General features: G+C 38.2%; 1 protein-coding gene across 1 annotated transcript in view; it reads right to left on the reverse strand.

Annotated features, from left to right (window-relative positions):
* Positions 1 to 954: 954 nt before the first annotated feature.
* The window catches only part of KMO (kynurenine 3-monooxygenase), a 53,410-nt gene continuing 38,343 nt past the window's right edge, over positions 955 to 16,021 (reverse strand). Inside the window, exons 9-16 of the mRNA XM_075553821.1 lie at positions 15,005 to 15,076; positions 14,025 to 14,146; positions 8,718 to 8,865; positions 6,549 to 6,606; positions 3,887 to 3,969; positions 2,685 to 2,786; positions 2,539 to 2,598; positions 955 to 1,116 (exon numbers count right to left, since the gene is read on the reverse strand). Coding sequence (XP_075409936.1) covers positions 955 to 1,116; positions 2,539 to 2,598; positions 2,685 to 2,786; positions 3,887 to 3,969; positions 6,549 to 6,606; positions 8,718 to 8,865; positions 14,025 to 14,146; positions 15,005 to 15,076 — 807 coding nt within the window. The remainder of the gene's footprint in view (positions 1,117 to 2,538; positions 2,599 to 2,684; positions 2,787 to 3,886; positions 3,970 to 6,548; positions 6,607 to 8,717; positions 8,866 to 14,024; positions 14,147 to 15,004; positions 15,077 to 16,021) is intronic.

Genomic DNA, 16,021 nt, shown 5'->3' on the forward strand with positions numbered 1-16,021 from the left:
GGGTCAGTGTTTGGAGTAAGTATAGATAAATTTAACATATTCTTTGACAATACATTAAAGAAATACAACCTTAAAAAAATTCTTGCCTAGTTGTTATGTCTTACATTACTGTCTTACTAGTAGTGCATCTTCAGAATTAATCATTGTTGAAAGGGTCCTATTCGATTAGGTCAGCCTATTGAAGAAGGAAAAACCAAAGAATACATTTTTAAAAATAAATTTACTTTCAATAATCAAGTTGATTACGTATGCTGGAGTATGTAATGGAAGAACAAATTAATAAATTGCTCAGGGTCTGAAATGCAATAAAATATGACTCTCTATTTCCAAGAAATCTGTCTGTCCTATTTCAACTCTGTTTGTGAATGAATTCCTTTCCTACGCTTCATATCCTATGGCTTTAGCAGTCTTTCCCTCATCTTCAAAGGCAATACTGGAATTTGAAAAGAGGGAAATAAAATAGATTTATCTTGTAGTTCTCAGAATTCCCCACCACCACCAAGAAAAGAAGTTTCCGTTTGTACTTCAGATTTTTTTTCAAATGTATTTGAGCACTGTGGTTAAATAAATCCCATCCAGATGATGGAAAGTACAATTAGCAGGTTAGGCAAGGCAGGCTGTTTCATTTCAGGTGGTGAGTCCATCATATTATGAGTTTACTATGTTCTTTACAGAAAAAGGCCCGACTGGTGTCTTCCCTGAGCCCTCCTGTGTCCTCCTTTATTCAGAAGGGAGAGACCTCAATCACTGGACTTTGATATTTAAACTAATCTCAGAGTCATATTGCTGTGAAACTTAAAAAGTAATAGCCCCCCCCCATAATTGCAGTTAACACACGGTCTAAATTGGATTAAATTGCAATCTCTAATTAACTAATCTCTAAATTAATTTTTCATTTGTGAATTAGATATGGAAACACATTTTGAATTCCTGATTATGGTTACAGAAGGATCTCTAAAATTGTGCTGAGCCATGGCCTATCTTCTGGAAGTAAGCTATCCCGTTCCACGGTCTTCTTAAGCACTCCAAAGTTCCAGATGGCATGTTGCGTACTAGCAGGTAGGTACTACTGACGGCCATCAGCGTGCCAAAGAAAAAGAGACCTTTGTTTATTACCTGTGAAGACAGCAAGAACTCATGGGTCAGTTATGGAGAGATTAAAATCTTGACATATACTTAATTCTGAAATTACTACAGATTGTATCATTATCTCTCTGGTTTTAACCCAGAGCAGACATTTCCTTCCATGGTCTCTAAGGATGAACTTGAAGCCCTTCTCCTTTTCTAACGAGAACAAATTTGTTATCCGTATAAGGAATCCTTAGCAGTTAGCTTTCCTTGCAGTCATTTAAAAACAACAACAATAATAATAAACCCTCAGGATAGACAGCGTTGTAAGCTCTGTCTCCAAAGAGCATGATGTAGAAGCTGCGAACAATTCAGTCACTGCTCAGACATGGTGCAAGGTGTTCCTGTGAATTTGGTGAGCTTCCTGACCACTGTGGTACAGATGACACACTTAGAAGATCTTAGACAGGAGGGCATCATCAACATAGCTCCAGTGCGGCTCATTTGATCCTAGATTACGTGTGCTGAGATGATCCCCGCTCATTTCTACCACTGCGTCTTCTGTCCTGCATTCTAATTACCTGGTACTGCATGAAGATAGACACCTTATTGCATTCGTCATCTCTGATCAAGTACATCTTGAGTCATTCAGATTCACTCTCCCCACAGCAAAGCACTCTTTGTAAAATTACAACCTGTGTTTATGACCTTCCTTGAGTCTCTTCCTACTTGCAAGGTAACAGTCACCATCTGTGAAGCTGTGCTTACCTTGGTCATAATCCTCACACTTAGATGCGAAGATGTGACTCCACTGAAGGACGTCTAATGACCACACTGTTAACATTAACTGCAGACTCTGCCTTTGTTTCTTACTCCCATCCTCCTTCCAGGGCCATTTGTTCTCTTCCACTGGAATTAACGGTCTCCTGGACCAGATTTGAGCCAGTTGAAAGGGCCTTGTTCATCATCAACCTAGCTCAAAGTCTATACACTAAACAAAACTATTTATTGAATAAATGAATTATGAAATTTCCCAAATGGAAAATCAGGAGTCTGGATGCCCCAGAGTGGCATCTCTGAGTCAACTGCCCCAAATGAATGTAGCATGCCATTACATTAGAGTGGGATTGCGTTTTCTAAATGATTTAATTCTGTCCGTTTTAACAAACTAAACACATGGGAATATTGTCTGAGGCAAAATTCAGGAATGACACACATTGCCTAGATAAAGTAAAACATTTTAGAAATATTAGCATCCATTTCCTTGTCCCACAAGCTCTCCCCCATCCTTTCTTTATATCTTCTTAACTTTGTTCATTCTGACATCCTTCTCCTGGGTACCTTAACTATTTTTTACTTAGAAGGAAATCCTTTAGTAGGTGTCCCATTACTTCCACATCTTCCTAAAATCAATATAATAATATTTATAACAACCAATAAATCAGATAAAAAAGTATAATCGATTTCAACCTTTTTTTGCCAACGCCACCTCAGCAATGCTTCATGGTATCTTATTCTGGAAAAGGTAACCTGTAAATAAGTTTAAAGAGGTCCTCTTATTTAAAATGTTTACACAGAGGATTAAAGTGGAAAAAATTCTTTAAATCTGGTCTTACCATTGTATAGAGAGGGATAAAGGTAGACGGCATTATAGCATGTAGACATCTTTCTATGTTCTTTTGGAAGATGAACCACCTTGAATTGACATGTGCTCGCATCTGCAATATTGTAAGAGTCTTACAGAACACCTTAAAGTACCTTTTCCCCCCTTTAACAGTATATTACACGTCATTTCTAGTCATCACAGCATAATGTAAATTAATTGAATAAATTCTTATTTCCATAACAGTCATTCCAGGTCCCTTTTAATAAGTATCAATGGTACAGATAATCGTCTTGAAAATGTACAACTACACACAAACTGTTGGAAAGGTGATTTTGCTGAGGAGACAATATGAAAATGCTTTCGGCAAAAAGTTTATTCAACCAGATCTTCAGATTATGTGTGAGCTCAAATATGTGAGAAACTTCTGTTGGTTCCTCTTTAGGTTGGAATATTATTCCTGGCAGCAAGGCATCTGCTTAAAGCGATGCTTTTCTTGACTTACTTCGTATTCAGGATAAGCATTGCACACAACCAGGATACATCAATCTAGGTTTTCATTGTGTCATAGAACTTTCTTCAGTACATAGAATATTATTTAGTTGAAACTTGAAGTCAGTTTTGGTCTTCAGAAGAGATGGAAACTATTTAGTTACTCTCTTCCTTAAATTTGCCTTTTGATATTTTTTACTCAATTACTTAAAAACTATATATACAAACACCTTCTGTGATGCTTTTATGTTCCTGACACAAGCTGTATTTGTTTTCAATAAATAAATATCTTTCACCTTGAATTTCTTGGATCACCTCGCACCATGCCCCGTATCTAATGGGTATTTATTGGCACTTTAAGTATGCAGCTTATAATGTTAAGAGTAGAAAAGTCAGTTAATATATTTTTTAGATTTTTCAGATATATCAACACATTTCAGTTATATTTTCTTTGCATAATACTAACTTTACTAAAGGTAAAGTTGAAAGTTTACTAAAGGTTCATTGAATAATTTATCAGCTAGGTTCTCTCCTGTCATCTCCATGTCTCTGAAGTGTAAATGCAGCTGCGTTGTTGCCATTGGCCATATATTCATTATCTGTTCATGCCTGGGTGTGCATGTGCAAATCTTGGCTCTAGTCTTATGTAGCATGCATAGAAGCAGGTAAGATAGAGAAACACTGAAAGAACATTTGTTAGAGTGTGAATATACCTCGACTCACCTCTATGTAATTGTACATAGATAAGTCTGACACTGCATGGTCATCAGGAATTCGAAATCTTGAGAATTCAGGAAGACATATACCTAGAAAACAAGTTAATAATATGTATTCTTTTCCAAAATAGTCTATAAAAAAAACCCACTAGATTTTACTCAGATCAGATCAAATGGCATATTCTCTCCTAATCTCTCTAAACTTGGGTAACTATGGTTAAGCATGCTACATGACCAATAACTTATGAATCAGTGCAGTTTACAGACAACACGTCCTGTTGTGATTAAATAATACAGTAAAATAATATCGTTCATTATTTTTAATTTATGTATAAATTTATCTTTATATTTCATTTATACTTACAGTATATATTTATTTATATATGAATTTATATTTGTAAGTCTGTTATTTATTTTTAGATCAATTAACACTAATTGATCATCAGCAACACCATAAATATGTATATATTATGTATATGTTTAATATAAGTAAACCAATGCATATGTTTACTATAAATACAATACATAATTTGTACAAATCACATATTATTTATTGATATTTGTGGTAGTTACATAATCTGGTGTCAATTTGAGGATTCAGAGTGAAAGGGTGAAGCCTAGCCTTTCAATCAGTTTGTGGCTTGATTACCTCATTTGGAGGCGCTAAGGAGATAAATAGCTCACTGGAGGCAGGACACATGCTCACTCCCTGACAAGACACACAGAGTGGCTGATGGAACCAGGCCTCTGGAGCCAGAGAAGCCACGTGGAGACTCCTGCAGCACTGAGATGCTTACAGCGCCACTGGATCTACAAGACTTCCCGTCCACTGGCCTGTGATCTTCCTGCATTTGGCATCATTGCATGTGTTTTGTGAGTCTGAAGAGGACTTTATAGATTGGTATCAGACATATGGGCTAATATGGGACTTATGAACTTGATCTGGACTTGGCTGGGATGCTTTCTCAATATTCATTGCTCTTATACATAAACCTCTTTCGTGAACACATGAGTCTCCTTGGATTTGTTTTTCTAGTCCACCCAGACTAACACAATATTATATATGAAATTATATAGATTGTATATAGATGTGTCTGCATAAAATATATAGATAGCATGCATATAATATTAATATAGGAATATTCTGTGAATATTTAATTCTAGACAAAATCTTATAACTTCACTATTTATAATATTAACATTTTGGCTTGATCAATTTTAATCAAAATGTAAAGGAAATATCAGATGTAAGGGAAATTTATTCTTTTACAGTTTAAACAAACAAAACAAACTCACTGCCATAGAGTTGATTCTGACTCATGGAAACTCTGTTGGACAGGGTAGAACTACCCCTGTGGGTTTCTGAAACTGTATTTTTATTTTCATTTTTAAAATGTATTATTTTCAAGCCTATAGGACCCCAGACACTATATCTTTTGATAGCCGGCACCATTAGCTTTTTTCACCACATTTGCTTATGCACCTGCTTTGTTTTCAGTGATCATGTAAGGACAGGCTTGTGTGAAGATAAACAAGTGGCCATCCAACTGAGAAATAACAAAGCCCATGTGGAAGAAGCACACCAGCCTGTGAGATCACAAGGCATCGAAGGGATCTGGTATCAGGCATCAACGACAAAAAAAAATCATAACATTGTGAATGAGAGGGAGTGCAGAGTGGGGACCTAGGGCCCATCTGTGGGCAATTGGACATCCCTTGCAGAAGGGTTGTGGGGAGGAGATGAGCCAGTCAGGGTGCAGTGTAACAATGATGAGACATACAATTTTCCTCTAGTTCTTGAATGCTTCCTTCCCCAGCTATCTGATCCCAATTCTACCTTCCATATCCGGTTAGACCAGAGGATGTACACTGGTACAGATGGGAAATGGGAACACAGGGAATCCAGGATAGATGAACCCCTCCAGACCAGTGGTGAGAGTGGCGGATACCCAGAGGGTGGAGGGAAGTTGAGGGAGAAAGGGGGAGCAGATTACAAGGATGTACATATAATGGATCTACATATAACCTCCTTCCTGGGGGGATGGACAACAGAAAAGTGGATGGAGGGAGACATCAGACAGTATAAATATGATAAAATAATAATAATTTACAAATTATCAAGGGTTCATGGGGGAGAGGGAGCGGGAAGGGACGGGGAAATGAAGAACTGATACCGAGGGCTCAAGCAGAAAGCAAAAGTTTTGAGAATGATGAGGGCAACAAAGGTACAAAAGTGCTTGACATAAGGGATGTCTGTGTGGATTGTGGTAAGAGTTGTACCGGCCCCCCATAAAGTGATTTAATTATCTTTTAAGATGTAATATTCATTGGGAGTTAATATGTCATATCATTTCACAGATGTAAGTTTTGACAGAGAAAGAGCAATAAAGAGTTGGAGCTTCTTGGAGCTGAGGACATGCTGTAGGAGATATAGGATAATCGGAGCGACGGAGGTTGGATGAGAAAAAAGGTGCGGGGAGAGGAAGGTACATCTATCTGCCAGCATGGGTGCTAGTTGCCTGATAAGGGTAACAACAGTGGCACAGACTGTAAATTAAAAAATCTGAACAGTGAATATGCATCATAGGTTTGTGACCATTGGGAATCATAAGTATGTCTACAATTAACCATTATTGCCAGTTCACCTCCAATTGAGAAGTTTTACTTACTAAGGTCATTATTGAATTTATCCATTAACTCATCAAATACAAGGCAGTCCTCAAAGCCCTGAAACAAGAAAGAAAGGTAAAAATTAACCTAGACATAATAAAAACTTAATTTAAAATAAACCCTCCATTAGTGAATATAACACGTAAAATTTTTATTTGAAACACAACAGCTTAGTTATCATACTGGGTATTGGATGATCAGTATAAAAACTACCAAGTACATAATTGATGGTTTTATCAAGTTCATACATATATTGACTATAATAATTTTAAATGAAAAAATTTAAATTACTGTTGCATTTTATTGTTTTACTTGCTGCTTCAAAAGTCAAGAATAATTATAATGCTTTACTGTGCGTTTTAAGATTAGATATGAATTATTCAACTCTTAAACATTCACATTTGGAGTAATTTAATTATAGAACACCTACATTAAACCAGGAATAAAGCAAATGTCTACTACTGAAAAGTCCACAAATCTTATTGGCATTCATGCTAGATGCACCATGAAATAAGAATATCAAGTATGCTACTTTCTAAATATTCAAATTAAAATTTTACAGCCAATTAGAAAGAAGTGTGGGTATTTGGGGGTTTTTTTTTAAATCATTTTATTGGAGGCTTGTACAACTCTTATCTCTCCATACATACATCATTTGTCTCAAGTACATTTGTACATATGTTGTCGTCCTTGTTTCAAAGCATTTTCTTTCTACTTGAGCCCTTGGTATCAGCTCCTCATTTTTCCTTCTTTCCCCATCCTCCCTCCCCCATGAACCCTTGATAATTTACACGTTATTATTTTTTTCATGTCTTGCACTGTTTTTAGTGGCTGCTTAGTTGATTCTAACACACAGTGACACCATGCGGATCAGAGTAGAACTGCTCCCCACGATTTTCTTGGCTGTGATGTGACCACAAGTAGACCTATCTTGCCTGGTGTGCTCAAACTACCAACTGTAGGTTAGCGGTGAGCCCTTTCTTATGGCACCTACAAACATAAAAGCAAGCAAAGGTGAAAAATAAATAACACTTCACGTCAATTACAGCGATTACCATTCCAATCTACATCTAAAGCAAATAATGGTTTTGCTTGTAAAATAAATAATGTCGACAATGCTATAGGAATTTAGAGAACAAGAAATGTAGGGCATCCTTAGCTTCTCAGAATCTCTGCCAGGTAGGTACTGGTAAAATCCCAGTTTTGGAAACAGGGAAGTAAAGATAAGCAAATTGTGCAAGAATATATTCCTGTAAATTCGGGAGCCCGTTTAGTTAATCCTCAGCAGTTCAGTAAATCAGGAGAAGCTTGAATGCTCACCCACTGTACTTAGTGTATCCTTTAGTTTTTATCAAATAAAACAATTTTAATACTGTTTTGCAGGAAATAAAATTGGTTCAACTAACAGCACTTTATATTTGTGATGTCGAGGTCACTTAATGCCCATAGTATATTTTGTGAAACAGGATGTTACATTATCAGTTGTAGATTTGAATTGTCATCTCTGTAATGAATGGTTTCTTAAGGGTATGGCAGGGGAATGTTGGGAGAAATGGGGAGCAAATAACAATGAGTACAAGAAAGGAGATCATTTAAAATTGACTGTGGTGTTGATTGCACAATTCTTGATATGATTGAACTGCTGAATTTTATGATTGTAGATTATGTGTCAATATAACTTATTTAAACAGTTCTTGGAAAAATGGAATTTTCTATAAATGCTTGAAGCACCATCATATTTTGTAGTTTTACTTAGTCCTATTAATTATATATTTCTTTTCCTTTTAAAAGAAAAAGATGGGGCTACAGATATTTGAAGTCCTTTTTTTCCTTTAGGGCCAAGGTTATATACTGGGTATACTCTCTAGAAGGACATGTATCTAAAGAAAATTAAGTCTTTAATTCTTGGCAGCCAATCTCCAGATTTCAAGTATGTATTGTTTACGGAGCACAATGCAATGTTATACTTATTTTTTTCCTACACTGAATTACTAGGTCAAATCATGCAAATCTGTGATCAATCTGCTTTTTGCATTTGGTCGATTATGGAATTGATTGGCTTCTCCTGCATTATATGTGGATAGCTTCAGCGCTGTTTTATCAAAGACATTCGAGTTGATCCAGAGACATTCATTTCACGTGCTTAGTTATAGGGGCAAAGATCTCACCGCATTCATTCCTTGTCCAAAGAAGGGCACTATAGCATGAGCAGCGTCCCCCATCAACACACAGCAAGCCTTTAAGTGAAAAGATGAGCACTTTATGGAGATCATGGGCTGCGCCGGCAACAGGAAAAAATCTCGCATCAAGGCATTCCTTTCAGAGGAAAACAGTAGAAGGTAAAGATATAAAAATGGGTGGTGAATACTTGGCTCTTACAGGATTATTGATTACCACCGAAGTTGTGTGTGTGTGTGTGTGTGTGTGTGTGTGTGTGTGTGTGTGAAAAGTATGCCAGGAACAAAACAGGAAAGGCAACGACTGGGATTTCCTCCAGGTCTAAAATCACATTGTTCTAATTACCTCCACAGTAGGCAGCAATTTAAATCACTTCTCAAAGCACAAACTTGATTGAATTTGAGTAACTTTAATATTTCTGTGTTCTGTTTCATGAACTCTTTATCATGGACATGGTGTGTGCACTTTCCAAATTCATTTGTATGTGAGGATTTGATAAGAAAATAGAGATACTATTATTGATTATTTGTCACAGTAAACCCGAATTAAAATTAATGTGTATCCATACGTATTTGAAAACCGATCATTTTAATCAAACTTGATGTTTGTCAAGCATCTACAGGATTTGTGAGAAGTCCTAGTGGTGTGATGTTGTAAGGGCTCTGCCACCAGCTGCTTAATGCCTAGGTGGTGCTGGGGGATACATATTGGATTGCTAATTGCAAGGTTAATTCAACCATGGGCCTCTCCACAGGAGAAAGATGAAGTTGTCTGCTCTTATAAAAATATATAGTCTTGAAAACCTTAAGTGGCAAGTCCTCTCTGTCCTATGTAGGGTTGCTCTGGGTCAGAAGAACCTTCATGGCAGGGACTTTTAAAACTTATGATTTCTCAGGGCTGTGTCCTGATGGTGTAGTGGTTACAACTTGGGCTGATAATCTCAAGATAAGCATTTCAAAACCACCAATTGTTCGGGGGGAGGGGGCAGGAAGATAAGCCTAACTACTCCTGTAAACACTCCTGTAAACAGTTATAGTCTAAGAAACCCACAGGGGCATTTCTACCATGTTCTACAGAGTGGCTATCAGTCAGTAGAGTAGTAAGCCTTAAAAGAGTCAATGAATTTCCATATCTGAATTGAATGACTTCAGATCTAAGTCGATACTCCATTTTCAATTAAAATGTTTCACTTACAGTTTTCTAAAGAAATCTCTCTTTTTGTTAAAGTTTTGCTGCTTGAAATGCAAGAAATAAAAAGGGGGCAAAGATAAAAATTTCTAAGCTGAGCCAAGAGTTACTTGGCTTCAGTTAAGTATGTTTGGACAGGTGGTCCTAGAGAAAGCATCCTGGTCATCAGGAGGACAGGAGATAGAACTGATGATTTTAAATAAAGTTAATGCTGTAAAGAGCTTTGTAGCTAAAGGAGATATACATCCAGTTTTCATTCATGTTCTGTCTCCTATAATTTCACCAACTGGCACAGTCCACTATTCGCCTTTTGTAAATTTGTAACTATGGTAGTGACTGAGCTGTTGGGATCACAAGCAGACTGAAACTATAACAGAAAATTAACCCCTGACAAAATACATTGTTAAACAATTCTTGAGTCTGGTGTCTTAAAGGCTTGAAGTTAAACAAGCGGCCATCCAACAGTGAAGCAACAAGCCTACATGGAAGAAGCACACCAGGTGTCATCGAGAGTGGGCAATGGCATCAAGAGATTCACAACAAAGAGTAAATAAACAAACAAAAATGCATTGGTGAGAATGGAGGGGGGTTCAAGCAGAGAACCAAAGCCCATCTATGGACAATAGAGCGTCCCCCCACAAAGGGGTCACAGGGAGTGGGTGAGTAATCAGGGTACAGCAGAGCACTAATGAGTCACGCAATATACCTCTGTTCCCTGGAGGCCTCCTTACCCCCTCTGCCCCCACTATCACTACCTCAGTGCCACCTCCCAATCTAGAGCAGACGGGAGCATGTACATAGGTATAGGCAAGAGATAAAACTCACAACACACGGAACCCAGGAACAGGAATGGGAATGGAGATACCAAAAGGTGGGGGTGGGGGGTGGGGAGAGGTGGGAAGGGAGGGCGGCACTGATCACAATGAATGGCATATAACCACACACCCCCATACAGGGAGGGGTAAGAACAGCAGAAACCACAGAGGAAGGGAGACAGCGGATTGGTGTGAGAGTTGAAAATAATTAATCATCTACAGTCTATCAAGGGGCCACGAGAGGTGGGGGGGAAGGCGGGGAGGAGGGTGGTTAAAAAAAAAGAGGAGCTGATCCCAAGGGCTCAATGGAAAGTAAATTTCCAGAAAAGAACAATGGAATATACATACGAATATGTTGGATACAAGTGATGTATGGTGTACAACAAGAGTTGTAAGAGCCCCTAATAAAATGATTTTTTTAATTCTTGAAAGGTAATAACTTCGGAATGCAATAGCAAGTTCACCAACAATGTTGAAGATAATATAGCACTCTTTATAAGATGTGTCATATAACTAGATCTCCTCCTCTAAAGTAACCCCCAGTACATGTGCTTTTTTACCTTTGTTTACTTTGAAAAACTAATCATCTCCCTGTTATTTGCATGCCCTATACTGTCTCCCTCTTTCAAAATGATTCCATATGCTTTCAATAAAATTTTGCTGCCATGCGTAGTTGAGTATCCGTCTAAAACAGGACTTACTCCGTGGAGGAGTCCCTAGGTGGTAGAAATGGGTAACACATTCAGGTGTTGGGATCAACTCAATAGCTCTGAGTTTGGGTTTTGGTGGGTCAAGTCTTGCGCAAAGTGATTCTTTTGCATGATCTCATGTAGTCCTCAGAATATTCCTCTGAAGTTTCCAGTTTTCACGGAGATGCCCCAAGTCAAGAAGATCTCAGTGTGCCAACTGAAGAACTGTGTGCCACAGGCTTTTCATTGGTTGATTTTTTTTAGAAATAGACTCGTTTTCTGAGCTCTTTCTCTTTTTTTTAAATCATTTTATTGGGGGCTCGTACAATTCTTATCACAATCCATACATACATCCATTGTGTCAAGAACATCTGTACATTTGTTGTCATCATCATTCTCAAAACATTTGACTTCTACTTGAGCCCTTAATATCTGCTGCTCATTTTCCCCCTCCCTCCCCACTGCCCCCTAACTCATGAACCCTTCATCATTCATAAATTATTATTATTTTGTCATATATTAGACTGTCTGATGTCTCCCCTGGCCTTCTTCTATGCTGTCCCTCCCCAGGGAGGAGGCTATATGTAGATTCTTGTAATCAGTTCCTCCTTTCTACCCCACATTCTCTCCACCCTCCAGGCATAGCCACTCTCACCACTGGTCCTGGGGGAGTCATCTGTCCTGGGTTCCCTATGTTTCCAGTTGCTATCTGTACCTATGTACATCCTCTGGTCTAGCCAGATTTGTAAGGTAGAATTAGGATCATGATAGTGGTGGGGAGGATGCATTTAAGAACTAGAGGAAAGTTGTATGTTTCATTCTTGCTACCCTGAACCCTGACTGGTTCATCTCTTCCTCACAACCCTTCAGTAAGGGGTGTCTGGTTGGCTACCATTGGACTTTGAGTCTCCACTCTGCACTCACCTACATTTTTAATGATATGATTTTTTTTGTTCCTTGATGCTTGATAACTGATCCCTTCAACAGCTCGTGGTCACACAGGCTGGTGTGTTTCTTCCATGTGGGTATCATTGCTTCTGAGTTAGATGACCACTTGTTTTTCTTCGAGACTTTAAGACCCCAGATGCTATATCTTTTGATAGATGGGCACCATCAGCTTTCTTCATCACACTTGCTTATGCACATGTTTGTCTTCATTGATTGTATCAGGAAGGTGGGCACCCATTGATATGATTTTTAGTTCATTGATGTCTGATAACTGCACCCTTCTGTACCTGTGGTCAGACAGGCTGATGTGCTTCTTCCATGTGGATTTTGATGCTTCTCAGCTAGACAGCTGCTTGTTTATCTTCAAGCCTTTAAGACCCAGACGCTATATCTTTTGATATCCAGGCACCGTCAGCTTTCTTCACCACATTTGCTTATGCACACATTTTTCTTCAGCAATTGTGTCGGGAAGGTGTGCATCCTGGAATGCCAATTTAATAGAACAAAATATTCTTGCATTGAGTAAGTGCTTGAGTAGAGGCCCAATGTCCATCTGCTGCCTTAATACTAAACCTACAAATATATGCACATAGGTCTGTTTCCCCACACTCATATAAATATATTTACATATGTACATTCCAGTCTTTGGGCCTCTATAAATACCCTTTGTCACCTTGTCTTTCCTCTATTTCCTTTTACTTTCCTCTTATCCCACTATCATGCTCAGCCTTCATTTGGGTTTCAGTAATTTTCTCGGTAACCTTGCCCTTGCTGACTCCCTACCAGGCCTCTCACACCATCCTTGCTGCTGATTTTGAATCACTTATTGCTCCCCTGTCCCTGGGTTGGTCAGGACCACCTCCTTGCCCCCTCCTTCCCCTCTTCCATGTCCCCCCAGAACCATTGGTCCCGTTGTTTTCTCCTCCAGACTGTTCATCCTGTCTATCTTACCTAGATAGGTCTGTAGAGATAATAATATTTGCCGAGCTCTTTCAATGATCAGCTGAGCATGTTAACTGTTTCCCAAACTTAGGGACTCCACCCTTTGAAGTCTCACTGCCATGGAGTCAGCCTTAGTGATGTTATAAGTAGAATTCACCCTGCCTGGGGGGTTCCAAAACGGTATATTTTTATAGGAGCAGAGAGAATCCTCTTTCTCACAGAGAACAGCTGGTGTTTTTGAGCTGCTTGCCTTGCAGTTAATCTCCAATCGCATAGCTCACTAAGGCACTATTATTTACTGCTATTTATCAAGTAAGGAGCCGAGAATGTAAAAAAGCTCCTACAGCTAGTGGTGACATTGAGCCCCGAAGCTTCTGAATGTATCCATTTTGCCACCCATCTAATTTCTGATAGAAGGAAGCACAGTCAGACTGTGTGGTGTGCTGAGCTCAGAGATCTGAGGAGCCTGTGCAGGAGAGATAAGTATACTTTGTTTCTTCCAAAGAAGTTGGCCATGACCTTGGTGTGATTCAGAATTCCAGCTGATGGTATAAAAATCCTTTCATATTTTTGCTCCAATATAGCCTTTATTTTCAGGTCTGCATATGATTGGCCACATTTAATAAAAGCACATAAATTGTATAGCCTTCCGTTGGATTTTGATGAACTCAAACCACTTGGGGTCCAAGGCACAGTTACGTATCTTGCCACTTACTCTCCAATGAGAGGGATGGAATCTGGAAAGTACGTTTTGAAGAAATCCAGCACATCGCTGCTGGTTAGCAGTTTTTCAAACTCCTCAAAAGGCATGAACAAAGTACACGTGAAAGATTTGTTCTGGGAAGAGAAACAAAACCACGTGAGCGAGAATGGGTGGGGGCTGAGAGCGATGCAGAAATTGAAGGTCAACCCCTACATAACAGTGCTGCTTAACCCAAAGCACCTCAAAGGATCGTCCAGATGGGACAAGTATCCTCACCGGCTTCTCTCCTCTCACAACCAACAGCTCCCTGAAGATCCCAAAGCTATTCCCTGACAATTAAGAACATTTCTGAACTATTGGATAATTATTTATTGACTAAATAAAAATGATATTCCATGGATTACTAATGAGTAGGCTGTTTCACTTCCCCTCCTTTCTCTTCACTGCTTCCTATTAAGGTAGTATTCATAGACACTTAGCTTCAGGAAAACACACTTAGCAGGATAAAAAAAATTTTTTTAAGACCAACCAGAGAAAAATATATAATAACAAAACCTCTAGTGTCTCATGAAAGAACAGCCATACTCTTTTTTTGGATCGTGTATATTCTCATGTCCCATAGACCTTTAAGGTTAAAAAGTACTTCTAAATATATAACCAAAATAATTATGGTTTTATTTGTGGCCATTTCTTTCTATATTCTTTCAGTGGAGATGAGAGAGTGAGGCAACACCTCACAAAATTATCTTGATTAATTGTATGTTAAATCTCTTTTCCAAGGAAAATAATGAAAATTCCTCCCATTTTTCTCAGTAACCCCAAATTTCCAGTCAATTAAAAAAATAAAGAATCCCTGCCTAATTTATCATTTTTAAAAGAGCTTAGTGTAACACTGAAAGAATAAATAATTGGGTAAACTACAAGAGTAAACTATACGTGAAAACAATTGACTATGGAGGTAGAATTAGAGTTGATAATAAATGTAATACTACCATGTTGGGAAGTGCAATCATCATAAAGGTATTTCTCGGCCAAATATGCAGATAATTGGGTTCCATGGCATGCTACAGAGGGAAAAAAGCATATGTACATAAAAATAGAACTTAAATATGTATAATTTTTAACAGATTAATGTAGCATATCTATAAGATTGAGTCTGTTTATGTTAGAATTGCTTCCTTGGCACTTTAAATCAGTAGCATATGTATAGTACAGGTACATCTCTTACTAAAGTCCTGCCTTAGGGGTGTAGTGGGATGTGAGTTGGGCTACTAACCACTAGGCGCAGCAGTCTGAACCCAAGTGGCTCTCTGAGGGTTTAATATGAAGCTTTCTGCTCCCAAGAGGATCTATAACCTTGGAAATTCCCAGGGGAAGTTCACTTTGTCAATGGGGTCATGATGCGAGTGGACTCTATGGCAGTGAGATTGCTATAAATATAGAATATAAGTATAAATATAGAACACCTCTGTGGGATTTTAGTGTCAGGTGTAATTCAAGATTCGAGTACATGAGAAAATGCTATCAGGTGATTTTTCTTTCTTTCATATTCCCGGGTGATACAGCTGGCTAAAACACTTGGCTATGAACACAAAGGCTGGCAGTGTGAGTCCACCTATAAGCAGCTTTTAAGAAAGACCCGGAAATTTACTTTGTAAAAATTAGCCATTTCTACACACACACACACACACACACACACACATACACACACACACACACACACACACACACACACACACACACACACATACTTGTATGTGTATACATACAAGGGAGCTTCAAAAAGTTCTTTGAGAATTTCCATGATCTTTAACTCTGTTTTCCAGAAGATTTTTGCAGGTCCCTCATATCCATGTAGATATATTCGTGTGTGTATATATATATACATATATATATACATATATATGTGTAATTTTATTTCACATTTTACTTTACTTAGAAACTGACAAGAAAAGGTGTAGCATAATTTTCATGAGCCAAGCAGACATTTCACAAACTAACATTTTCTT

This window comes from Tenrec ecaudatus, chromosome 7 (genome assembly GCF_050624435.1).
Source record: "Tenrec ecaudatus isolate mTenEca1 chromosome 7, mTenEca1.hap1, whole genome shotgun sequence".
Lineage (NCBI taxonomy): Eukaryota > Metazoa > Chordata > Mammalia > Afrosoricida > Tenrecidae > Tenrec > Tenrec ecaudatus.